At 58.0% G+C, this 25,949-nt stretch overlaps 1 protein-coding gene across 3 annotated transcripts in view; it reads left to right on the forward strand.

Annotated features, from left to right (window-relative positions):
• Hdac4 (histone deacetylase 4) overlaps positions 1-25,254 on the forward strand; it is a 249,019-nt gene extending 223,765 nt beyond the window's left edge. For 2 of the 3 annotated variants that reach the window (XM_070003862.1, XM_070003844.1), the window contains exons 18-27: positions 935-1,042; positions 2,741-2,796; positions 4,837-4,924; positions 6,790-6,909; positions 7,664-7,761; positions 13,624-13,742; positions 14,892-15,025; positions 19,823-19,907; positions 20,838-20,979; positions 21,156-25,254. In XM_070003862.1, coding sequence (XP_069859963.1) covers positions 935-1,042; positions 2,741-2,796; positions 4,837-4,924; positions 6,790-6,909; positions 7,664-7,761; positions 13,624-13,742; positions 14,892-15,025; positions 19,823-19,907; positions 20,838-20,979; positions 21,156-21,195 — 990 coding nt within the window. In that variant the 3' untranslated portion in view covers positions 21,196-25,254. The remainder of the gene's footprint in view (positions 1-934; positions 1,043-2,740; positions 2,797-4,836; positions 4,925-6,789; positions 6,910-7,663; positions 7,762-13,623; positions 13,743-14,891; positions 15,026-19,822; positions 19,908-20,837; positions 20,980-21,155) is intronic. The other variant, XM_070003911.1, reaches the window with a different exon arrangement.
• The last annotated feature ends 695 nt before the right edge of the window (positions 25,255-25,949 follow it).

Genomic DNA, 25,949 nt, shown 5'->3' on the forward strand with positions numbered 1-25,949 from the left:
CTATTTAAAGAATGTTGAGGTTTGATCACTGGAGAGAATAACCCTCACTGCATATCCCTTCTAGGAATTTCTTTAGCTTATCCAAGAATCTTAAATCATCAGGCAGTGGGGAGGTCCATGCCTCCCACAGAGTGTCTGTCAGGCCTGGGCAGGTGGCTCCCTCTGGAGTTTCAAAGCATTCAGTGTTCAGAGGCCGTCCGATTGCTTTGTACTGAATGGAACCGCATGGCACGGCCCAGCCAGGCAGGAGCAGCACCTTCCCCCAGGCAGGGCAGCCCAGGCCTGAGGTGGCTCACTAGACTTTCTGCCCAAGGAATACTTGGAGTAGCTGCTCAGTGCTTGGGTCTGGCTCCCACCGAGGGCTGCTCTGTAGATGCACACTCCTGTCAGAATCTGTTTTCTGTCTCTCCTGTGAGCTAGGCCTTAAAAATGCATCTTGTGTTGAGCGCAGTAGGTGAACTTGTTGGCCCGTTTACCCTTCGCATTGGAAGTTGACAGTAGGAGGACCCCCCACCCCAGGGAGAGCTCCTGCTTAGGCTCCAGTCCCACTTAAGCACAGCTGGTGATAGCAAGAGCTTCCGTGAGTACAGCACAGAAGCCCTGGTCTGAAGAGACCACTGTTTAACCACTCTGGCGCGCCGTCTTACTGGCTAGCACTGCTCTCCTGACTACACTTGCAGGTCAACAGAAAGGCACTCCGCAACCGTGGTGTCCTTAGTTCTACCTCCCAGTGGAGGCAACCAGAGGAGAAAGGCTACTCATTTACTCTTCTGTTTGTATTTGTATGTTCCGGTGCATGTTAAAGAATGTGATGAGCTCCAGAGTAAGCTGTCTGCCCTGGTGAAAGGCCGAGCTTTGGCAGGTCCAGAGCAGAGCCAGTCTTGGGACTTTGGCAGCCCCTCAGGATGTGGCTCTGGGATTGTTGTCTCTACAGGTGGACAGCGACACCATATGGAATGAGGTGCACTCATCAGGGGCGGCCCGCCTCGCAGTGGGGTGCGTGGTGGAGTTGGTCTTCAAGGTGGTTACAGGGGAGCTGAAGGTCAGTCAGAGCCTGGCAGGGCCGGGTCCCCAGGGGAGGGCGGCCTGTAGTGATCACCCTCTCCCTCCCCACCCCCACCTGGTGACCACGCTCAGTCGGGACTGGTGGGAGGCAGCTCACATCAAGACAGAGTGCTAGATGCTCTTCATGCGGTGGGAATGTTGTTCAGGTCACAGGTTTGGGCCTGGAAGCTGTTTGTCCTCTTCACAATCCTTGAGACACCCAAAGGGCTTCGGTTCACTGACTTAGCTCATCCGATTAACTGTATATTTTTTAAGTATTCATTTTAAAGTAACAGTGATAGCTGGCTCAGTGGGTGGCAGCTGGATTTACATGCCTGCCTTTGCATGAATCTGCACCCATACAATGAAATTCACAAAGTGCTCGGTGATCAGAGAGTTGTCCAGATGCCTGGACATTCTGCTCTGGCTTACACTGGCACTCAGCGGTCTCTCGAGCACTTATTGCACCTGAAAGCCACACCTAGGCTTTTTCCCCTCTATTATACTCAAGCCCACTTCCCTTCCTAATGGGTGCACAGACCTCTCCTCGCTGCATTGGTCCTGAGCTCTGCCACAGCGTGAGTGTCCTATCCAAAGCCGTCACCACACATAGCTCTTCAGAAGAGCCCTCAAGCGTGGCGAGCTCACGGCGGCAGACACGAGGTTTCCAGACTAGCCGTACACTGAGAGCTCAGGTTCCATTGCTGAGGTCTGCTTGTCAATTTTTGAGAAGTGTATCGATTTCCCCAAGCTGGAATGCCTGTGGCTTATGTCTGCCCCTCTCACAAAGGAAATGGATATCCCTGAAAATAGGAGCTGGCCCAGCTCACAACTGAGAGGGCTGCAGGCTCCTCCACAGGAAACAGGAAAGGAGACCTGTGCCCCGGCAGAAGCTGAGCACTCCGGGGAGCTTGCTGCCTCCGGGCACCGAGAGGCCGCTCCGTGCACGCCCGCGGTGCACACCCTCGCCTCCTGCGGTTCCATGCACCGCTCGCTGCTGCTTAGCACCTGCACTTACCTGCAGAAACAGCCCTGGGCCTGCAGACAGCACCTGGAGAGCCGGGGATGGACTGCAAGGGCAGGAGCTAGGACGTGGGATTGCAGTATTGAGTCTGAATGTGCCCAGCCTCACCATTGCCCTGTCCTGAGCCTGCGCCCTGGGGTAGCTCACTGCACCCCAGTGGGGTCCTTAGTGGTTGGCCAGCCCCTCTGAGCTCCATGACAGCTTGACTACACAGCCTCCTAGTTTGCCTATTGTATTGCAGTATTATGGTGTCTTCAATGCATGAATAATGGGGGGGGGTGCAGCTATACAGATACTAGTCCCCAAGCATTTCTTCATGGGAATGGTAGTGCAGGCTCCATGGGTGTCCACCCCCAGGAGGTGAAATCTGGAGTGAGGACAGAGGGTGGTGCAGGCCACAGTGTCCACCCCGGGGAGGTAAGCTGGAATGAGGCAGGGGGTGGTGCAGGCCACAGTATCCATCCCCTGGAGGTGAGCTGGAATGAGGCAGGGCGTGGTGCGGACCACAGTGTCCACCCCCGGGAGGTGAGCTGAAGTGACGCAGGGATGTGGCCACACTTTAAGGAAGGCCATCCATGTCGGGGGCACCTTCTCTAGCGTCTGAGTTTGGAACGACTTTCTTGTGGGTACAACATGCCCTTTTCACTGTCTCCCACTGTCTGGTGTTCACAGAACGGCTTTGCTGTGGTCCGCCCCCCAGGACATCATGCTGAGGAGAGCACCCCCATGTGAGTGATGGTGGGAAGCGGGGTGGGCTCATCCGGGCCCTCTGAACTCCCCATCCCCCCCCCCCCAGGCCTTGGGCGTGTCGCTGGCTCCTTCCCACAGCTGAGGAGATCTCTAGCCAAGGGCCCCTGGGTGGATGAGGAGCCCAGGCCCGCAAGTCCTGTCGGCTCCCCTGGAGGCTGTTAGGAAGAGCGGCAGGTCAGGTGGAGGATATAAATTTTATTTATTTTTTGTTTGTTTGTTTTTGTTCGGTTGTGGACCTGAACTCTGGGCCTGAGCACTGTCCCTTAGCTCTTAGGAAAGAAGGCCCCAGGGATACTGGTCCAGAGAAATCACAGATGGTTGCTTCTTTTGTTGCACTTGGGAGAGGAAACAGGTTCCTATGGCCCCTCGCTTTCCAACAGTCGCCATCAGTCCTACAGACCACAGCCTGGCCTTGTAGCTTCTGACCAGTAGATGCTCCCATGGCCACGGCAGGGTGTGTCCTCAGGTCGGCATCCAGGCACCCTGACCACCCCCGTCAGGATGTGCGACAGGTGAGGCGTGGCGGTATTGATGAGCACCGGTGCCGGTGCCGGCCACCTGGACATGGTGAGAGGGGCCTTGCACCTGTAGCTTCCTCTCAGCTGCCTTCGCCAGCTAGGGTGCAAGCCCGTAGGCTGTCCAAGTATGCCATCTCTAGGAGCCACGTAGAACTCTAGTCACGTGGTCAGCAGTGGGGAAGCGTACGTGCAGGGCAGCCTGGGCTTCGCAAAAGACAGAGGCTGAAACAGCTCTCTTCGCCTCTACCACATGAGGTGTCTTAGAATACAGAAAGTTAAGTGTGAGCTGCTGTTAGAGACCTGTCACCCCTGAGCATAGGCAAGAATGATGTGCGTGTGCTGTGTGCTGTGTGTGCCTCAGGGTGTGTGTGTCCAGTTATACTGTGTATCTCTGCATGTACAACTGTATTGTGTGTGCCTGTGTTTTGTGCACATGGATGTCTGTATATTTAGTATTTGTGTGGTATTTGTACATTTGTATATTTGTGTAATGTATGGATATATCAATGGTGTATATATGTGTGGTATGCATGTGTTTCCATGTTAGTGTGTGTCTGTGTAGTATGTGAGTGTGTCTTTGGTGTATTTTTTTAAATTTCTGAACTTATCCCCTCTCCACACCCCCCCCAAACATCGGTCAATACAGCAATCATGAAAACAGTCTCCCACCCTGACTCACAAGAATTGTGCATGGGATTTTCACACAGTATGCACGCTTATTTGTGCCTCACTGTTTCTGTGTGGGTGTGTGTATATATATGCCTATGTCTGTGTTTCTGTAGCTACATAGTTTGTATACATCTGTGCAGTATGCATATTTGTTGATTTGTGCTTCTTTGTATGTGTATTAATTTTTGTGTTTGTGTCTGTGTGTAGAGCTGCACAGTGCTTATCTGTGGTGTGTACATCTTTGTGATACATATGTGTATTTTTACTATGTTTGTGTACATGTGTGATGTGTGTATATATCCGTCTGGTGTGTATGTGTATTCATGTGCTTGTATGTGGTATGTTTACATATGTGGTGTGCATATGTGTATCTTATATGTGTTTGTGTGGTGCGTATATCTGTAGTGTGGAATGTGTTCGTATCTGCATGTATGTCTATATCCAGGTGGTGTGTATCATCTGATCTGTGGTGCATGTGGTTATTCTGTGTATCTGAGTGGTGCCTGTGTCTCTGGCATATGGCATGGGTGCCTGTGTGTGTGTCTGTATATGTGTACATACGTTTGTGTGTCTGTAGGTCTGCCTCTGAGTATCGGGTTGGTGTGTGTCTCTGGTACACGTGTGTGTCTGTGTGTCTGTATGTTCACGTCTCCTTGGTCGGCACCATCAGTTAAGGTTGTCATCCCCACCCCCCAGCGGCTAGAAACAGCCTGCTGGCTTCCACCTGAGCCCTCTAGACTCTCCTGGGCTTTGGATGGCTGCGTTGCAAGTTGTGTAGAAACAGGGAACAGGCAATTTTGTCATAGTCCTGACACCCTTCTCCTTCCTCAGGGGGTTTTGTTACTTCAACTCCGTGGCAGTGGCGGCCAAGCTTCTCCAGCTGAGGCTGAATGTGAGCAAGATCCTCATTGTCGACTGGGTGAGTGGCCCAGCCTCCCAGGGGAGCCCGGAAGGGCCTACATGCCTGTCACTAGAGCAGACAGCCTGGCTGAGGCAGACCTTCACCTCCACTGATCCTGGAACTTAGAGAACTGAACTTTCTGGAACCCATGTCAGAGATCAGAGAGGGGTGTGTCTCATGGCCTCTGGCAGTGTGTGTGGGCTCTGACCTGCAGTAGAGATGACTCAGGGTTGAGAGTGTGGCCAGGACTGAGCCCCAGCACTGACAGATGGAAGGCAGAAGTCCAGGATGTGCTACCTGGCCTTGGCCTCGGGTCTCTGGTCTGAGCATGTGGCCAGGACTGAGCCACAGCACCAACTGATGGAAGGCAGAAGTTGGGGATGTGGTGCCTGGCCTGGGCCTTGGGCCTCTGGTCTGAGCATGTGGGCCCACCCAGCTACAGGCTGAGCGTGGTTCTCAGCGTGCCCCACCCCCCCACCCCCCAGCCCACTTGAGTGCCTAGCTTGTACTACAAGACACAGCCGAGCTTCCTGTGGGAGACGACACCTTATGGCCTGGAACAGCTGCCTCTGGCTGAACCCGAATTCCAAAAATAGCACAGCATTCAGTGTTCATTTCAGTATTCCTCTTTGAGCAGCATGCATGCGCGCGCACACACACACACACACACACACACACACACCTTTCAGTTTGGCGTTTATGACTTACTCCATGCATTCTAAAGGGGAAAGAGCAGGCACGCTGGGTGGGGCTGATTGGTGTCGCAAAAATCCTTCCCAGCTCTGGAAAAGAAAAACTTCAGGAGAGGAGCCAGCGCTCAGTCTGTAGGTAGCAGGCTCCTACCTGGCCAAGATAGCAAAGCCAGGCAAGGCAGGGAAATTCTTCCTCCTCTCCGCTGGCACCAGTGAGCCAGCCAGCCCTGAGAGCCTCCCCAGCCCCTTAGGGAGCAGAGAGAGATTCCCACAGAGAGCAGTGTAGTGTAGCCAGGGGCAGAGCGGGCCTAGCCATGTGCTAGCCACGTACTGGGAGCTGCGTAGCGGGCCCAGCCGTGTGCTTGCCATGTACTGGGACAGCATAGTGGCCTAGCTGTGAACTAGCTGTATACAGGGGACCTCACAGTGGGCCTCGCCAACCGTGAGCTAGCTGTGCACTAGGGACAGCACAGCCGGCCTCGTGTGTACTGTAGATGGCTCTGTGGCCATCCTGTAGGTAAATGCATATGGCAGAGCCCCTGGCTCCTCTGGATACAGCCCAGCACTGGCCATCTGTGTGGAAGTACCTCATTCCCACAGCACGTAACCAACCTCTAAAAGATTCCCAGCTAGAACTCCTAGCTGGCTCGCGCGCGCACGCACACACACACACACACACACACACGCACACACGCACGCACGCACATGTAAAACATGGCTGCGCAGCCCCACTGATTCTGGGAACCGCCTCCCATGTTCCAGGACAAGGACAGGCACAGCCCTTCAGGAAGTGCAGGGACCTGTCTTAGCACCCTCCGAGAGCAGTATGGGAGCCTGGGCCCTGTCACTCGTAGCCACGTGGTTCTAGGCACCCTCCAGCATGGAGTGACGCTCAACAGGTGCCCGTGAGCAGCCAGGCCACAGAGACCTCCCTTCGGATGGTTCCTGTGGATACACAGTTGGGTGTGGCTGAAACAACAGAGCCAAGAATGTGCTGCCCATTCAGCTCCTCATGGATCTACAGTCCTGCATGTGCCCCTCATCTATCCTGCCAGGGTGCCTGGCCCACTTGGAGGTGTCAGGCCATCTCCCAGAGTGAACTGTCACCCCAGGGCCTAGAGGGGTCCAGCTGAACAGTGAGGGCCCAGGTGTGAGGCCCGGTGGCCTGAGCCGGCTCTCCTGGTCCCTCAGGATGTGCACCACGGGAATGGAACCCAGCAGGCTTTCTACAGTGATCCCAGTGTGCTCTACGTGTCCCTGCACCGCTACGACGACGGGAACTTCTTCCCGGGCAGCGGGGCACCTGATGAGGTAAGAAGCTGGGAGTGGGATGTGGTCAGGCTTGGGAGTGAGCCCGTGAGCCATGGAGAACGGGGCGCACACCAGCCTGCCAGCCTGCATTTCCTCCAGGTGGCCAGGGCCTGCACTTTGTCTAAAACACAAACGTAAATTAAAGGACTCAAGTCCACCTCCAATCTAGGCCAGCAGAAGTGTTGGTGCATGAGTGAGCCAGAAGTGCACTCTCTTCCAAGAAAGCCTGTGCTCTGTACTGAGGTGACACTCCCAGCTGGGAATCTGGAGGCGCAGTAAAGCGCTGGCTCCCCCTCCCCCACCCCCACCCCGGGATTACAGAGGCTGCAGGACAGCACCAGCTCTCCTTGGCCTGCCCTGCCTCTCACTGCCTACGAGCAAGCGCGAAGTAGCAGAATGCTCTTCCTGGAGACCCATCTGGTTAGCATGTGGCACATGGCACAGATGGGCAGGTCTTTGGAATGTTCCTGAGAGGGACTCCTGTGGTACAAGGTCAGAGGTGGTTCCCCACAGTTCCCACAGTTCAAGGTCCCTGACACCAGAAGCATTCTATGAAAACTGCTCCATTCTTAACATTAGCACATCAGGTATTTGGGTGCCCAGCCTCACGTACTAATGAATCTGCGGGGCCCCGGACATACAGGTCTGCAGGCAGACCCTGCGGGTACCATCAGCCAGAAGATACCTCAGCCCAGGGGCCACCAACAGTGGGTATTCCTACCGCAGGATCTGTGACATGGATTTCTCTCTACAGGTGGGCACAGGGCCAGGAGTGGGCTTCACTGTCAACATGGCTTTCACGGGCGGCCTGGACCCTCCCATGGGAGACACAGAGTACTTAGCGGCCTTCAGGTGAGTCCCCAGTCTTTGTGGAGCACTTACAAGATGAGTACTTGGGATTGTGTCTGTGAACTGTAGACAAAGGCCACAGACACATGAGCTCGGTTCAGCCTTCAACACCTACGCGCAGCCTCTGTGCCTGAGACAGAGCCCAGGAATCCTTGTCCATCCTGATGGTGAAAGTGAATGTCACAGGCAAGGATTTGATGCAGTGCTGGAACGTGCTGTTAATTAACGAAAACTGAGATGCAAACCCTAGAAATGGGATTATCTCCTAATCTTCCACAAACCTTTTTTGAGTTGCTATAGAGTGGAAAGAAATCATTTCTTCATTTATAAAAACACTGAATCAAGGTCCACTTCACACCCCTTCCTTACATAACCCCTGTCCGTAAGCTTGGCCACAGAGTGGTCACTTCTAAAACTGCTTGTCATCGGATGTTAAACAGATTTCTCTCAACCAGAAGGAGGTGGCTTGACCGGGCCAGGTTCTCGGTGTGAAAGGGCAGGATGAGGATCTGTGGGCAGCGCCTAGCTGGGGTGCATGGCAGCCTGTGAGAAGGGTCGGTGACCTGGCTGACCCACCCAAGGGACCGGGTGTCTTGGCAAAGGAGACAGCGCATTGTGGGCCAGAAGTCTGGAGTTTAATATATGTGTGCGTGTGTGTGCCTGGGCACCCATCTGTACAGCTAGTTGCATATGTGCTTGTGAGACCTATACCTCTGGGGAAGGAAGTGCCCGTGTGCGTGCACATGTCTCTGGGCATGCCCAGTGGGTAAGGCTGGGGTAAGGCTGCACAAGGACAGTCTATAAAGGCTTTGCCCTGTGTTCTGCCACGAGCTCTGGAGATACTGGGTGAGTCCCATGCTACCTCTCAGTGTCCTCTTGCTCATGTTGACCTGGGTCCTGGCCCCAGGGTCCACTGGAAGAGTAGCTGTGAGGAGATAAAGGTGGCCTCCCGGTCTCAGTTACGTATAGAAGTAAGGGGTCCCTTTGATTAAATCAGGAAGGAAGTGGGCTGCATGGCCAGTGCTGGCCTGAGGGGGCAGTTACTGGGCCTTCAGAGGCCTGCCCTGCCTTCCTCCCATATGTCGGAGGTACCCCTCATCCGCAGTCTTGTAATGGTGATGGCTGAACCCGAGTTGAGAACAGCGTGCGTGCCCACACTGTGGTAGCCGTGGTGGACGTCCTGCCCGTGTGGACGCTGGCCTCAGACTGAAGGCCCGGTGGGCCCGAGCCCAGCTGTCTGAGCCCGTGGTGATGCTGCGCTGCTGCTACCGCTGCCGCACTGCACGTCTGCACTCTGGTTGCCAGCTACGCTTTGACCTGGGGTAAGAGTTTGAGCCTTTTGACCCTAGCCCAGGTCCAGAGGTATGGCCCTTCCGGGAGGCTCCCCTGGTTCACCGGGCTGGCCTCTAAGGTGAACTTCTCCCCAGCAGCCTCTGATCTGCTCTCACGTCCTGCCCAGCGCGTGCGGGATGATCTTACCACTGCGCGTTTTAAAGCTTCACTAGCTTCTTTGAAAAGGAAAATTGTTTCAGGCTCTTTTTTTATTGATTTTAATGTGAAGTAGCGCTTTGAAGTTTACAGTTTATGGTTCCCTAGGCGTTGGGGTGGGGGAGAAGGGTCAGCTCACTGCCCCTCTCTTCTTTGCTCCCCCTCTCGGCGGCCCCTTGGGGCAGTGCATGCCTCAAAGGCCGCCCCTTGTTCAGAGCCCCAGCCTGCCAGGTTGGGTTTTCAGGGGATCAAGCCTCAGATGAAGAAAAGATAAGAAAATTGTCCCTAATGAGATCCAGAAGTAGCCGGCACTTTCTCCTCAGGCTCAGAGACTCAAAGAAGAAAAGGGACCTTAATTCAAACCAGTCTCCGGGCCAGACGTGGCTTTGAAGTGTGCCGAGCACCCAGCAACAGCACTGTGCTTTGGGCTTGGATGCCGAGTGACGCGCGGTCCTTAACCCCTCACTCACCTGCCGCCAGTGCTTGGCTCCCCGCGGGCGGTGTCACCGGGCTGGGGGCTACGCGGGGTGTCCTGACAGGCACGGGAAGCTGTGCTGCACAGACCTGTCTCACCTCGAGGGACAGGTGGCGGTGGACCGTCCAGCCGCGACCATTTGAAGGCTGGCGCACAGAGGCCCACGGCTGCCGTTGAGCCACACGGACGCAGGGCCGGCCTCTCACAAGTGTGGTCTTCGGGGTACCACCAGCACGCAGATGCTGTGTCCCGGGTAGCCGCCTGCCTGCGGACAGGCCCACACCCCGGGCTGCCTTCCTTTCTAGCGGCAGTCCACGCGTGCGAGGAGGCGCGGTGGGGTTGCGCTTGAACTCAGGATTTTACGCTGGGCACACCCTCTCCACCTAGCCACTCCTCCTGTGCTTGCGGTGCCTTCCAGAGAGGCCGGTGCTTTTTCCAGGCCACTCTTGGACTGTAATCCTCCTGCTTTTACCTCCAAAGACACTAGGGTTGCAGGTGTATACCATCACACTGATTGTGTTTGAGACAGGGTCTTGCTGACTGTTTATTGCCCGGGCTGTCCCGGAACCTCTGCCCTCTGAGTTGCTGTGAGTATAGACATGCACTGCCACTCAGTTGATCTGAGGACTTGGTACACTGATTTTAGAAATAAAAACCAGAAGCAAAGCTTGGCCAGCCTGCCTGGATCCTGGAGAAGGAAACAACAGATAAAGTGAAAAGGTATTGGAGCCCTGGGCGGCAGTGGGCACACCCAGGCGGCCTTGCTGGACACGCGTCCCCGCGGGGAGGCTGGGCCATTCCGGGCAGAGTGAGTTTGGCGCAGGTGTCTTAGGGGAGAGGCACACTCCCCAGGGAGGACTCAGAGCCTGACCCTGGGAGCCTCTGGGAATGATGGATGGATCTACCTTCTGAGTGAAAGATGTGGTCTGAGAGGGAGCGCTCCAGGGTAGGCTAGGCACCGGAAACAGTGAGGATGCCCAGAGAGGAAGGAGAGTGGTGGGGCGGGCCCCGTGGGGCCCAGAGAGCTCCCGGGCCCTGGCAGGGCGGAAGGGGAGCACCTCTCAGGGTGGGGCAGAGAGTGCTCCGGGGCCGCTTGTGTGTCCTTGATTTCAGAAACGCAAGTGTCCACCTGAGCTGGCCGTTGGGGACACGGGGAGGCCGTGTCAGGTTAGGACAGAGGCCCTCGGTGTGAGGAGTGGACACATGGCTTTGGCTTCTGAGCAGCTGGAGGGATGACCCCAGCTCAGAGCTGAGGGCCGGGCCCCCTGCGCCCGGCAGAAGCCATTCCCGGGGCTGCCCTCGCTGGTCTCCACTCTGTGACTGGCGTATTTCCTGGGTGTGTGGAAGGGGACTGAGAGAGGGAGACCCTGCGAGGAAGGAAAGCGCCATGGAGCCATGCGGTGGGCAGGGTGAGTGAGAGCAGAGGCTTTTCTCTGCAGACTTGGAGCCTCTGGGGTGATGGCAGCCAGAAACCGTTGCTCCTCCCCGTCAGAGGTGACCCAGGCCATAGGCTGCCACAAGGGGCTGAGGCTCTGGAAGTAGAAGCGGGCTTCCCGTGCGCGCCCGCCCTTCTTCCCTCCCTCGCTCCCAGGAGGGCTGAGAGGCGAGGGAACGTCAAGTTCCCCAGGAGGCAGCTGGCACAGGGAAGTGTGAGGCATCCAGGGATGTTGGGGCAGGGCCCGGGCAGGGCCAGGCCGGCCTGCGTGTGTGAGGGCTTCTCACCAGCCGTGGACACCCCGAGCAGTGCAGCCAGGCATTTGGTGGATGAGTAGTTCTAGGAGGGAAACAGCCTGGTTTGCGGTCCCGAAGCCTAGAGGGTGTCCAGCCGGGCCATCAGCAGGAGCGTGGTGACATTCCCGTCCCGCTGCTGAGCTCTGAGGCAGCGCGGGCCCACCAGTCTGGGGCATGTTGCACACTTTGTCTGGATTGGCTTTGGGGTGGCCCCACCACACAGCAAGTGTAGACAGCAGAGACTCTTGGTTTGAACTTTATTTAATGATGATTTTAGCAGGACTTGGCTTGGGAGTGGGGATTGGAAGTCAAGGAGCTCAGCACTACTTCAGAGGGAAGAGCTAGAGCCTGCCACACGCCCTTGCTTCAAAGCGGCAGCCATGGGCTGTGGTTTCCTTGAAAGAATGTCTTGGCTTTAAAGCCCATACCAGAGCCCTAGCTGGAACTGCTCTTCTGCCTGGAGAAACAGTCTTCCTGGAGAGCAGGAAGGGCGGCTGCACTGTGTTCTGCCATCTGTCAGTCAGGAACCTCTGAGGAAGATCTGGGCCTGAGGCCTCTGCCACAGGTGCCCTTGGAGAGATTGGCTCCCCGTGACACGGGGGGCGGGCCTGCCACGGGTGCCCTTGGAGAGATTGGCTCCCCGTGACACAGAGGGCGGGCCTGCCACGGGTGCCCTTGGAGAGATTGGCTCCCTGTGACATGGGGGGCGGGCCTGCCACGGGTGCCCTTGGAGAGATTGGCTCCCCGTGACATGGAGGGCGGGCCTGCCTTGGGTGCCCTTGGAAGAGAAGGACCTCTGGGAGTGGCTAGGTGTTGGCTTCACCCTTGTCCCCCTCCGTGTGGTGTGTTCTGCTGTGTGAACTAACAAGGCTATTGTTCTTTTCCCACATAACTCATAAGAAACCCTCCTGAAGCCTGGGGCTAGGGTCCTACGCTGAAGAACAGGACAGGAGCTGTGTAGATGAGCTGGGAACGTGTAGGTCAGATCTGCCATGGAAGTTCTGTGAGGGTCCCAAAGTCAGTTGTCGCTGTCACGGGGCAAGGCAGCTCCAAGGCCTGACCTCAGACCGCACCTGTGGGCTCCTGGCAGGGTGTCTGCAGGCTCCACGGTGAGCCCCGGAGTCCTGAGGGGCAGACGACAGGACTTCTTCAGCTTGCCCCATAGGGCGTGCCCCTTCTTGTGGCCACGTTGATGCTTCTGGTGTCTGCGGTGGGAAGTTCAGTGGGCAGCAGAGGCTGAGTGAGAAATGGGGTGCTGAGGGCGACAGTCGCGTGGTTCTGATGGTGGGAGGGACCTTGCCCTGCAGGGCCATTTGTCTTCCTCCCTGGGAGCCTGCACACAGGAGGCTGCAGGCCACAGTTGTGGAAGGGACAGGCGTAGGAAGCCGGCAAGTGAGGCTCACCGCGCCTACCCACGGTCACGTGACCCAGATGCCCCGGCACCCGAGCACACCCCAGGTCCTGGGCCACTCACCTTCCGAGGGCCACTGCCGCCCACCCGGCACCCGCAGAGAGATTGGAAGCCAGGACTGACCATGAGCCTCGAATGAAGCGCGTCCAGGCCCACAGAGCAGCGGAGAGCTCAAGTTCTTGTAGGACGCAGCTGACAGTGGTTTCTCAGCTCCTCATTGCAGTATCTTGCTGTGGCGCAGTCGTTGAACTCTTGGTGGGGTTTGCGTTTCCCTAAACACGTGGCCAGTTTTCCCTGTCACCGTTGTAGGTGTCTGCTTGCTAGCTCCCCTCCCACTGCTGTGTGCCGGAGGCCTCTGGGTGAGGGGCTGGCGTGGGGGCTGCTCCTCCAGGGCTGGGGCAGCAGGCCACTGTGCTGGAGCCACGCCTGCTGGTAGTGTTCGGTGACAGTGCCCTCCCAGGCCGGGGGAGCAGGCCTGTCTGGAGAGTGGGGTGGGGCGGGCAAGGCCGGGCCTGGAGTGACCTGCCGTGGGCCTCTGGTTGGTGTGACCCATGCAGTGGTGGTCACGGGCGGCGAGAAGGCCGGTGCGGCACCTTTCCCGAGCTGCCGTGGGGCCTGTTGTCCTGGACTTGAAGACAGATGCCTGTGGAGTGCACCTGCGTCGCCCGCAGAGCCCACCCCGGGACGGCCAGGGGCTCTGGGTTCAGTCTGTCCCGTGCCCCTCCGTTCAGCTGCCCACACCATCTCCTGCTCCTTGCAGGGCCGTGGTCATGCCGATCGCCAACGAGTTTGCCCCGGATGTGGTGCTGGTGTCCTCGGGCTTCGATGCTGTAGAGGGTCACCCGACGCCCCTCGGAGGCTACAACCTGTCTGCCAAATGTAAGTGGGTCTGCCGAGGCCAGTCGCCAGGCTCATGGTGGCTCGTGGTGACTGGTCCAGAGCTCTTTGTGTGGAGGGAAGTCGCCTTGGCTTCACCCAGGAGGCAGGGCCGGCCCCGGCCCCTCACTCAGCCGGCTCGGCAGGGCAGCACGGCGCTCACGCAGGAAGCCCAGGCCCTCCACCCTGGGGCCAGCCACGCACACGTGCCAGGCTCCCTCCTCTGTCTATGGCCCTAAGAGCCAGCTGGCTGTGAGAACCAGAGCTGGCATTGGCCCTGTGTTGTGTGTGTTCCATTCTCTGAGGCTGCTGTGACTCTGGGAGGAGGTCAGCGCTGCTGGCGCTCACCGGCCCGACGCCAGTGCTCCCGATTTCTGCGCTGGCACAGCACACCAGAAGGGATTGGAAGGCTCCCCTGCTGTTCCCATCAGCTCAGATGAAGGAGTGCCCATCTGGCCGCATACAGGGAAGGGAGGGTGGGCCAGGGTGGCCTCAGGGATGGCCGTGCGGGGGTAGTGCCTCACACAGCCCCCCTGCCCCTGGGCTGTAGGTGGTGAAGCCACAGGCCCAGGGTGGGGTTCCCGCTGGGTGCCCCACCGCCACACTCTGGGCACTCTCTCTCATCAGAGCCTGGCAGGACATGAAGCCTGCCTGGGTCTAGCATGAAAACCACTGGTTTATGAAGGTTCTCCTACTGTCCAGCATGCACCGCAGGGGGTGATGGTGATGGCCACCAGGGGCAGCGGCTTTGCACGGTGAAGGCATTGGCTGTGGTCAGAGCAGATGTGCGTACGGGAAAGCCTGGGCGGTGTGCGTGGTGCGGATCTGTGTGCCTGTGTGCACATGTGTGCCCATGCAGGGCTCTCAGGTGCCCAGAACGCCCAAGGTTCCTCAGGGAAGCATGGGGCACGGCCTCTGGGTGGGACTGGTGTCCTGTGCTCCAGACAAGATGATCACAATACCCATAATCCACTCTTGAACAGATGAACAGGAAATCCAGTACCACAATTCAAGTAAATGTATTAAGCCAAGCCTGGCCCACGTGGCCTGGGTGGAAGCCTACCCCTTGTCTCCCTCTCTGGGAGACGGGTCACACTTCAGGGCTGCTGAGGTGCAGCATGCCACCTGCTGACGCCTGTCCTCCCATTGCAGGTTTTGGGTACCTGACAAAGCAGCTGATGGGCCTGGCCGGCGGCCGGGTCGTGCTGGCCCTGGAGGGCGGCCATGACCTGACAGCCATCTGCGATGCCTCTGAAGCCTGTGTTTCTGCTCTGCTGGGAAATGAGGTACGCAGACCCAGGACGGTGCTTCAGGGCCTGCTGCCCGAGGCTCGCAGTCTGAGATGCAGCATCCTCAGTGCCATGTGTTCCTTCCCACCCCTTGAGCTGACTGCAGCCGGGAGGCTGGGTTCTGATGGGGGCAGGGAGCAGGAGATGATGGGCAGGAAGGCTGCTCTGAGATGCAGTGTGTGGAAGGTTTGCTGCTTCACCGTGAACCTCCTGGGGACAGTCGGGTTCTCTAGGATCCTCTAGGTTGATGTCACAGGCTCCTAGTGGCTTGGGGCAGGAAGCCTCACTACCCAGCAGCACCACCTGCCATTGGGGGTGACATCTGGGTCTGCACCCCACACAGGGTGCCCAGCACTGCAGGATAAAGTCAGGGAAACGGTGACGTGCACAGAGAGCCTCTGAGGCCCTGGTCACAGGGGAAGAGAAGAGTTGAGTCCCCCAGCTCCACCTGACAACACGGCTGAGGGCTGGCTCACGCAGCCCCGGGTCCCCCTGAGCATGCCACACAGCTGACCGTCCACGGAGTGTTCCTGAACTTCCGGTCTGTGCAGTGCTTCTAGACAGGGGCGTGCATACCATCGCCCAGCCAGGCGGTCCCCGAGCCGCACCCTGCAGTGCCAGCTTGGGTCAGAAAGGAGCCACCACCAGCCAAGCACCACAGACACAGCCTGGCCCCAAAACCACTGCTTCTTAGGCTCCTTTAGGCTGCCTTGTCGCTGCACCCAGCCCCCGCTCGGATGGCAAACACTGGCATCACCATGAGCTGTCCCCAGTCTCCTGGGTGTTAATAACAAGAGGGCCAGCAGCTCTGAAGTCTGTGGGCACTGGCCTCCACCCTGCCTCCTCTGTGCTCTTAGATGTCGGTCCCCAGGTCCCTAGCCAGCCAGACGTATTATCAGAACTTGGGGGGCACCCCAGCAGACCTCAGGCCTAGGGTCTAGGTGGCTGCTGCAGCTCAGGCCCACGCTGGTGGGTGGAGGCCTTGCTGAGACTCCCCACAGATGGCCTCCTGCCCGGGGAGGGTCCAGGTCCCGCCGGCCAGGGAGGAGGCGGCAGGTGGGGTGCGGGACAGGTTTGCACGGCGCTTCTCCCTCACAGGCCTGGTGGGGCGGTCCACACGGAGGCGGGGCTCCAGAGCCGCGTCATGGCTGGGAAGGTGCTGGGTGCTGTGACTCCATGACAGGGCTCTGGGGACAGGCAATGGGCCGGCTGGGCTGCTGGTCACAGGGCCGTCAGCTGGGAGGAGCTGCGGGCAGGCCAGGGTGGTCTCCTCACACACAGCCTTCTGTCCCATCCGGGCACCCCGATGCTCAGGGGGTCCAGGCCCTGATAGGTCAGCTGTGCTGCCGCCGCCGCCGCCAAGACCACAGGCCCAGAGCCCGGGGGGGGGCGGGGGGGGGGGGCTGTTGAGAGGATTAGCAAGTTCTGGTCTATACTCACTGGGCCACCCACAGAGAACCAGCAAGCAGACTTCATGTCCTTCCTGAGTCTGACACTGGGCGAACTGTCCTCGTTGCTTTATTGTTCTTTCTTCACATGCATGGTCTTCCCCGTTTCCGCCATAGTTAAAAATCCCGCCCAGAGCGAAGCTTTTTGATTCTCTGCACTAGTTACTTCAGAATAACGACAGAAGACCTGGCTTCCCCTCAGCCTGCCTGCTTCCTCAACCACAGAAAAAAGTTCTTCTATCTTAAAAAGCGAGAAACACTACTTTTATCGAAGGTTCTTTAAAAATCTCTTTAATGCACAAAAATTAGATGGAACCCTCTCCTGTCTCCTCCTGTCTTCAGGCCTTTGCTAAAGGTTGGTGCTCAGCATGCAGGACCCTCTCCCCTGTCTTCCGGCCTTTGCTGAGGGTTGGTGCTCAGCGTGCAGGACAACTTGGTACACACACAGCCAGGCATGCAGCCGTGGGGGGGGGGGGTCCTGAGGGAGCCCTGTGCCCACTCACGGAGGGCACAGGCATGGCTGCCAGCCTGCCCGAGGGACTCACCGCACTCTGCACGCTCGGCTCCAACTCAGCGCTGCTCCCAAGGAGCCCTGTGTTCAGTTGTCTGCAGCCGTGGATGGAACCACAGCGAAGCCACCAAAGGTGCTGCGTGCTGCAGTTAGCCGGGCTGGAGCCAGAGGCCTGCAGCCAGCGCTAGCGCCCCAAGGCCTCTGTTGAGAGGAGCCCCGGTCTCCTTCCTGATGGACTGCGCACGAGGCCCAGGCATCGCGGTTGTGGAGGTGGGATGGAGTGTGGAAAAGGGTGTTCCCGCTGGAACTTAGCGGTGTTTAGCAGTGTTCCAAAGTGTCATCATATTTGGATACTTATGTGATGTCCTTATAGCAAAATTCAGAGATAAAAGGAACGAGAGAGAAGGGGTGTGTGTGTGTGTGTGTGTGTGTGTGTGTGTGTGTGTGTGTGTGTGTGTGTGTGTGTGTGTGTGTGTGTGTGTGTGTGTGTGTGTGTGTGTGTGTGTGTGGCACTGAGGGGTTTGGCACTATCAGTCTCACTCAGGCATTCACATTCTCAGTGATTCCAGCTGCATTTAGAACTTCCTGTTTGTCTTGGATGTTTTACGTCCCCGCCAGTGGGCCGTGTGGGTCTCTGATTCTCCTTCCTGAGCCGGAGGTCTTGGCCAGCTCAGGCGGGCCCTCAGTGATCACCTCCTTACTGTTGCCTCAGCCTTCTTCCCTGCTCAGGGCCAGCAGAGCCCCGCAAGCCCTCCCCTGCACACACACCTCTGTGCTGAGGGTCAGCACCAGCTGTAGGCCCTGCCGAACTACCCAGCATCCTCTGCCGCGGGCTTCCGTGCGTCCCCAACTGCTGTAACAGCCACAGCTCTGAAGTTCTCTTCATTCTTTCAAATCCCCTGGTGAGGTCCAGCGGCCGCTTGCTCCCGTTATTATCCATGCGTGTTTGCTTTTTTATGTGTGTCAGTACACAAACGCTTGCTGGGCTTTCTCTGCTCATGCCTGGAGCTTCCCCACTGGAGCTCCACCTCTAATCAGGCTTTTTTACTGGTTAATCAGAGATAAAGTCTCAAGCTTCAAAACTTGATCCTCAGATCTCAGCCTCCTGAGTAGCTAGTGCCTGGCATAACTTTTAATACTTATTCAACAGACTTCCTTTACATTTCACAATGGATCGTTTCTGTAACTGGAGTCTGTGGAATCTAAGTGTGTACATTTAATGAAGAGTATCAGAGGCGGTGCCTGAGAGCCCTCAGAGCCCTCCCAGTCCTGCACAGTCCCCGTCACTCCTCTCCAGCAGTCACTGGTGCCCTACGCTGCTCTTCCTCTGCTGAGCCTTTCTCCATCTTTCATTTCTTGGTAACTCACGGCTGATGGGAATCCTGCATATGGCTGCTCTGGGTTTTTCTCCTGTCTGGCTCTGAAAGCCACACTGCAGCAGCCAGGGTCATCTTAACACGCCCGTCCGGTGCACATGTCTACAGGACCCTGCTTTGGAACACTGTCTCCCCCGAGAAAGGGGCGTCAAAGGCGCACTGGGAGCATGCGCTTAAACCTGTGTAGGGCCGCAAATAGTGCTCCTACTCAGGTGATGACTCCGCTCTGAGTTGTTGGTTGGCTGCATTGTGCAGCCTGTCCGGCCATGCCGACAGGTCACTGCTTGTCCCGCTGCAGCCCCGGGGCTTGTCCTTCAGTGGCTCCTGACTGTTCCCACCAGCTGCACCGGGGTGTCCCCTGTCCGGCCCCTTCTGGGAGCAGCGGGCACATGTGTAAGGCCCTGCTCACCCCCGCTGTGTGGTGTGGCTTCTGTGACTGCGAGTCCTGTGTCTGAGGGACCCACGCAGCACAAGCATGCAGCCCCACGGAGGGCAGGGTGCTCAGGGGAGAACTATGGTCACTTCTCACTCAGGCCCAGCATCCCGGAGCCCTGATACTGTGGACCGCAGCTGTCCACATGCACTGTTTAAGCAGAGACTCACACAGTGGCTTTATCTTCTTAACTTCCACCCAGAGACAAAGTTGGACCGAAGTGTAACCTCACAGTTGTCTTTCTAGCTCACCTAACTGTGGTCATCAGGACCTGGCATTCTACCTGCTTCTGTAGCTTTGTCTACTTATTTGAGTTCCTCTGCTTTTGTTTCATTTGTTTGTTTCTTGTGCAGGTCCTGAGGCTTGAACTCAAGGCTCGGGCACTGTCCCTGAGCTTTTTTGCCTAAGGGTAGCATACTACCCCTTGAGCCACAGTTCCACTTCCAGCTTTTTAGTGGTTACTTGGAGGCAAAAGTCTCACGGACTTTCTTACCCAGGCTGGCTTCAAACCATGATTCTTAAATCTCAGCCTCCTGTGAAACTGGGATTACAGCTCCTCGCGCTCAACTTGATTCCTGTTTTTTGTATTTCATTTGCCCTGACCTGTTACATATGTTCCTGTGGCCCTGCAATTTACCTACAAATCTACTCCTGACAGACCACAATCCGTCACTTCTTCCATTACCTCCATGGGGTAAAGTGTGATGCGAGGCTAAGATCGGAGGTAGGAGCAGGGTCCGCCTCCCTGCAGTGCCCCGTGCATTCACCGTGTGCACCGGACTGCAGCCTTGGGCTCGGCCACGGTGGGGACCACTGCCTGCCTTCTCTTAGGAACTGCAGGTGGTGCCCTTGGCAAGTGCCCGTGCGGCAGCTTCCCGAACCAGGACTACAGCCACACTTGACTGTGCCGGCGGCTTTCTCTCCAGGAAGCTTCCCGAGCCCATGCTCGGGGGACGGTGCCGGCTGCGGTTCACGGGGGTGACCCTGCCGTCCGTTGTGATCACTGCACACTTAAATCTCTTCCAGCTCGAGCCTCTGTCAGAAAAGGTGTTGCAGCAGAGACCCAATGCCAATGCTGTGCGCTCCATGGAGAAGGTCATGGAGATCCACAGTGAGTTGCTCTCTGGGTACCCGTTGGTGCTGTCCTGGGGAGGATCCCACGGTGCCCGGTCCCGCTGGGCTCTGCTTGCCGCACCCACCCCGGCCACTCGGCTCTGCCTGCTGCACCCTGGCCCCTCCGTTCTCTGCCCGCAGTACCCTGGCCCATTCTACGCCCTGCCTGTGGCTTCTGTAGGCCTGCATACCACCCCTTACCTCCCACTGGCAGTGGGTGAGCTGACAGAGACCACGGGGGAGAAGTACTGAGGCTCAGGCAGTGTGTGGGGTCGTTTTGCCCAGGTTGGTCTGGGAGCTGCGTTCTGGGCCTGAGACCGGCCCTGCAGAGACCCAGGGCAAGGTCTGGGCTCCATCTGCCAGCACAGCCTCCTGAGCAGCGTGGCCGGGCCTGGGAGGGGAGGACGGCCAGGTGACCACACCACCACAGCTGTCTCACATGGACCCCCACGTCCTGTCCTCAGCCAGACGCAGTAGCTGAGTCACGCAGCACGGGACGCACACCTGAGGTCTGCTCCCGCTCCCTGTGAGGAGCCATGTGCTCCTGACCTCAGAGCTGTGCCCACCGACTCCCTCAGGCCAAGAAACTGGCTCAGGTAGAAGGGCCAGCCCCCCCCCCCCCCGCCAGGTTAGCCCCCAGCATCTGCAGAGCTTTAAGTGAGACACGGCCAAGCACCAGCTGCCAGTCTCCACACTTCCCTGTCCCAGGGCAGCCCCACGGCCCCGGCTGCCCTGTCTGTGGAGGAGGGCCAGGCCCCAGGGAACTTGGTGGCTGCAGTGCTCGGTGCCGCAGACACCCGCAGTGTGTGCGTGAGTGCCCCGCCACGCAGCGCCCTTCAGCGCGACCAGCGCGTGGCTTCGGGGGGGCTGGGAGCCGGCGGGGCCTCCGGGCGGCCCTGCGGCAGCTGCTGCACCTTCCTCTCCCCAGGCAAGCACTGGCGCTGCCTGCAGCGCCTCGCCTCCACCGTGGGCCATTCTCTGACGGAGGCGCAGAAGTGCGAGAGCGAAGAGGCCGAGACCGTCACCGCCATGGCCTCGCTGTCCGTGGGCGTGAAGCCGGCGGAGAAGAGGTGAGCGCGTGTCCACACCTCCCCGCAGGTCTGCCCGGGCGCAGGGACCATCCCGCCCCCATGCCGGGACCCACTGGGGACCCACGGACACCCCTCCAGAAAGCGCGGTGGCCTTGGCTCCGGCTGGACACGCGTGACCCACCGTGCGCCCGGCACGCCCCTTGCTCTCTCCACAGGCCCGACGAGGAGCCCATGGAGGAGGAGCCACCGCTGTAGGCCCTGGAAGCTGCTGCTCTCTCATTTGTTTGTCTGTCTTGAAGCTCAGCCAAGAAACTTTACCGTGTCACTCCTGCCTCCGCAGCGGTGCCCTCTGAGCAAGAAGGGACGCCCGCACACCGCGGCCCCGGGAGCCTTCCGCCGCCCGGCCCGGACGCCTGGAGACGCACATGCACACCGGGCACGCACACGGCAGGCACATGGAACACGGGCTGCGTGCCCTGAGTACACGCACGGACACACGGAAGCCAAGCACACGCCAGCGGTCCCTCGGGGAGCGCGAAGGGAGGAGCCTGTGGGAACTTGGGCAGAGTTGCCGAGTTCTGGTGACAGGAAGAAGAGAGTGAAAATCAAAGATCTAATAATACAAACTTGATTAAAACTGGTGCTTAACGTTTGATTCTTACCCACAATTCCACAGTCTCCGTGTAAACCACTCATCTTGTAGGTTTTTTTTAAAAAAAGAAAAGAAAAGCAAAACAAAACAAAAAACCAAGTTTTCTATGGCTCTGGCCTGCCCTGCGGAGCTTAGTGGTGAGCCACAGGTTCTGTGCTGGGTCGAGGGCAGAGCTGGTTGGACTTTTAAAAATAAAAACTGGACAAAACCGCAATGTGAGCCTGGAAGTCGGCTTGAGCGTCTCGAAGCCATCGGAAGATGCGAGTTTGTGCCTTTTTTTTTAATTGCTCTGATGGATTTTTGTGGCTGGGTTTTCTGAAGTCTGAGGGACAATGCCTTAAATAAATACACGGGAAGTGAAGGACATTTCCCTGCAGCGGGTGGAGCCTGGTGGTGTGGGCCAGGCCCCAGGGCAGGCGCCGGCTGCTGCCCAGGCCGCAGCTGCAGGCCTTGTCTGGCTTTATTGCTGTTTGAAGAAATGGAGGTCGTTCCAGAGAAGTGGCAGACACCGTTGGGGGCTTGAGGCCCCGCACGTTTAAATGAATCCAAAGTGTTCTTTGCTCGTACGTACGTCATGTCGCCAGTGAGCATCTCTGCCTGGTCGTAAGCATGTGGCCGCACACCGCGGTGTTGCGATCGGAATGCTTTTTATTAAAAGCAAGTAGCATGGAGTATTGCTTAAATTTTAGGTATAAATATATATATATATATGTATAATATATATTCCAATGTATTCCAAGCTAAGAAACTTGATTCTTACAAGATCTTGATAAAATATTTATAATGCATTTATAGAAAAAGTATATATATCTCTCTATATAATAAATGCAGATTGTGAAGGTCCCTGGCCGACAGAGGACTTGGGAGCTAGCTCTAAGGTGCTTAGGGTTCAGGATCCGGGTGGAAGCCCCTGGGTCTTTCGGGGTCCCGACTGGTTAGCTTTCAGACCCCCTCCCCTGCCCCAGGCACCTTCCGTTTGTACTTTTAAGTTTAGTTCTTTTCTAACAGAGCCCCGCCTTCTCTCCACCTCCATGCACATATGTACCTAATGAGTTTTTATAGCAAAGAATATAAATTTGCTGTTGATTTTTGTATGAATTTTTCACACACAAAAAAGATCCTAAATAAGCGTTGTTTTGTGAATTTTACATTTTCCTTCACCATTTAGCAGTTTTCTGAATGGTAATCATTTCTAGACCTTTTTCCTTTCTGAGTTTTCGCTTGTACCTTTTTCACTTGGAAGGTTTTTGTGGTGTGGTTTGGTTCCTTTCTTTACCGCGAGGGGCGTGGCGCGGCGGGGCCACGGGGAGGGCGGAGCCAGGCCTGTCCAGAGGCCATGCTGCCCACCTTACTGGTAGCGTTAGGAGGAGCGGGGTGTCCACTCCCTCGGGCAGGTGCGGGCAGGCCGCCGGGCAGTCACGTTAGAAAACCCTGCAGCCCTCTCCGGCCACTCTGCACGGGGGTAGAATTCAGGCTCCAGCTTTCCAAAGACTTTCGAAGCCTGTGTGCAGCGCGGCCCGAGCAGGGCCCAGCGCTTTCCGCAGGAGCCGCGCCGCGTCTCGGGCCCGCAGCTGCAGCGCCCGCCGGCCCAGCCAGGCTCCGGCTTTGCTCTTTCTCTTTGACAGCGGACGGCCACTCTTTCCTGGGAACTTATTTTCTAGCACTTGAAGCCACCAATTTCATTCCAGAGTGGGCCTGGCTCGGGCTGGGGGATGGGCGGTCAGACGCCCCGTGGCCCCGGCCCGGTGTCCGAGGTCCCTCACGTTTACAGGGCGGATGGAGCCCAGCTGGACTCTGCCCGGACACGTCCGAAGTCCTGAGTTCTCGGTCAGTGTTGGTCCGCGCGGGGGCGGGTGTTTGGTGGCACAGCCTCGCCTCAGCCCCGGCGCTGCTGAGACGGCCCAGCGTCTCCCTCCGTGCCGGGGGGCCGGGGCCCTCCTCTGCGCACGGCACCCGTCCCGCGGCCTCTGGGGGGAGGGGAGTGCCTCATCTCACTCTTGGAAGATGAGGGCATGACGGGGGTGGGGGGGCCCGCCCCCGCCGGGTTCAGCCGGAGCTCTCCGCGTGTGCACGGCCGTGCCAGGCCTGCTCCCCTGCTGTGCGCCTGGCCTTGTGGCCCTGGCCTTTCTTGGCGGGCAGCGGGCGCGGGGCAGGCCTTAGGTGCGGCCCTGTCGGTCCTGGGAGCCTCAGCCTTTTGCTTTCTTTGTGAAGACCTGGGGTCATTGGCCGAATCTGTGAGCACTTTACATCCTTTTAAGCGCAACCCCAAGTTCCCCCAGGGTGTGTGGTGCCCGCCCGCCTTGGGACTGCCTGCCGCACCCTGTGCCCACGTCCCCCGCGGGCGCCCGCCCCGTGCTCAGGCCTGGCCGCCTCATCGGCGCCCCGGGCTTCGGCCTCAGGCCCGCTGTGTGGAAGTATTCGGTTTTTCTTTCCTTTTCAAGCTGTGTCCGAGGAGCCCGGCCCTTGGCGCTAGGCCGCGCGCAGGTGGCCGCGGCCTGGTTGTTTCTTTCCATCAGAACATTCCTTCTCCCCTCCCCTGGCCACAGCCGTGTGCTCACTCCATTCTTTTTGTAGACTTTGGGCCCACATGTTTTCTGGGCATTGATACATATATAAATATATAGATAGAGATAGATGAATATATTTTTTTAAGTTTCCTACACCTGGAGGTTGCATGGACCGTACGCCCGGCATGTCTTTCTATTGTATACAGATTTTGCACGCCTGACTCGGCAGCTTTGGGGAAGAGGAAAAAAATGCCTTTGGGTTCCCCCTCCCGGCGTTTGCAGGCTCAGAGACAAACATCTTCCCGCGAAACAACCTCGAAAGTGAGGAGGGGACCTTGTGAGTCTCACTGGACTTATTCTTCAGGAAATTGTACTTTTTCCTGCGAGGAGAATAAAAAGGACTGCGTGAGCCTTGTCCCGCCAGGGCTGTTGTATTTACGTGGAGCGTCTTGTGCGGAGACGGCCCTGCCTTCAGCGCGGCCTGCCCGTCTCTTTTGAGTTGGTTGGGAAGAATTGTTTCCTTCCTTTGTTTCCTTTTATTCTCCTTCCTCGGGGCCAGGCACGCACCGCACCGCCCGCCGCCTGTGGCCGAGGCCCGGGGTGCGGGGAGCCCCTTTTCTGCACAGCCCCGCGGGCTTCTCGTTGCTTTTGGCGGTGGCGGGTGGCAGGAGCCGGGGTCTGGCCACGTGGTGGGCACGCGTCCCCGCCCCAGGAGGCCGGGCTGACACTGATTCCGTCTCCTAGCAGAAAACTCAGCCAGGTGTTTGTTTTTTGGAGTGTGTGTGCACACCGCCGGGGGTACTGCCTGCCAGCTTCTGGGGATGGCAGCGCACACGCACACACACACACACACACACACCACACTCTACCACCTGTGCTGGACGCTAGAACTTGACGCCCACGCGGGCTCCCCACGGCCACGGCCACCGCTCGCGTCTATCACTGACCCCGTTTCCTCTGGGCGGGCCTCCCCGGCGCTCCCGTTCGGAGCGCGCGCCGTCTGACTTGGGGCTCCGCATCCTGTTGTGTTCTGTGTGGATGGATGGTCACCGAGGGCCGCGCCCCGGCGGCCGCCGCGACCACCTCCCGGAGTCCCGTGTTCTGTACCACATCACACACTTGTTACTCTGTGGTGTAAATAAAGATTGCCCTCCAGCCCTGCCTCTGCCTGTGCGCTCTCTTGCTCGTTGGCTCTCGCGTGTGTGGGACACCCCGGACCGACCCCACGTGACCCCATGGCGCCTTCGCCCCCACTTGTACTCGGTGAACACATTGTGCTCTTTGCTCCCTGCACGTGCTCTGCAGGCAGCGGTGAGGCATGGTCAGCTCAGACTAACGCCCCCAAATTCCAGCCAGGGCTTCCTGCACAGCCCTGTGCAGTGGCCTGCGGCTGGGGTCAACTCTGGGACCCCTAGCTCAGCACCCTGGGGGTGCCTGAGGGATGGCTGGCAGCACCCCAGCCTGGCTCCCCCATTGGGGACCACCTCCTCCCAGACACCCTGCATAGCTTTGCTCCACAAGCACCCTGTACAGCATTGGCCTCCCAGGACTCACCCCCAAGTTTGTCTCTGAGCCCCAAAGTGAGTTCTGGGGAGCAGAGCTGCCTGCTCTGGCCTCAGCCTGGCCCAGAGAGGTCATAAATACAAGACTTGAAGCCACCCAGTTGAGGGTGATTTGTTACACAGCACCACTGCAGTAAGCTGACCGATACAGGGATGTGAGTGGGGAGGCAGAATGAGATCAGACCAGGCCCTGGTGGCCAGGAGGCCGAGCCGTGGGGCTCAAAAGTGGTTGGGTCTAGCAGGGTCCTGTGTCTAATTGTAAGGAAGAGGCTTTAGAACAGCCTCCAG

This window comes from Dipodomys merriami, unplaced genomic scaffold, assembly GCF_024711535.1.
Source record: "Dipodomys merriami isolate MVZ:Mamm:240054 unplaced genomic scaffold, mDipMer1.0.p SCAF_1, whole genome shotgun sequence".
Taxonomy (NCBI): domain Eukaryota; kingdom Metazoa; phylum Chordata; class Mammalia; order Rodentia; family Heteromyidae; genus Dipodomys; species Dipodomys merriami.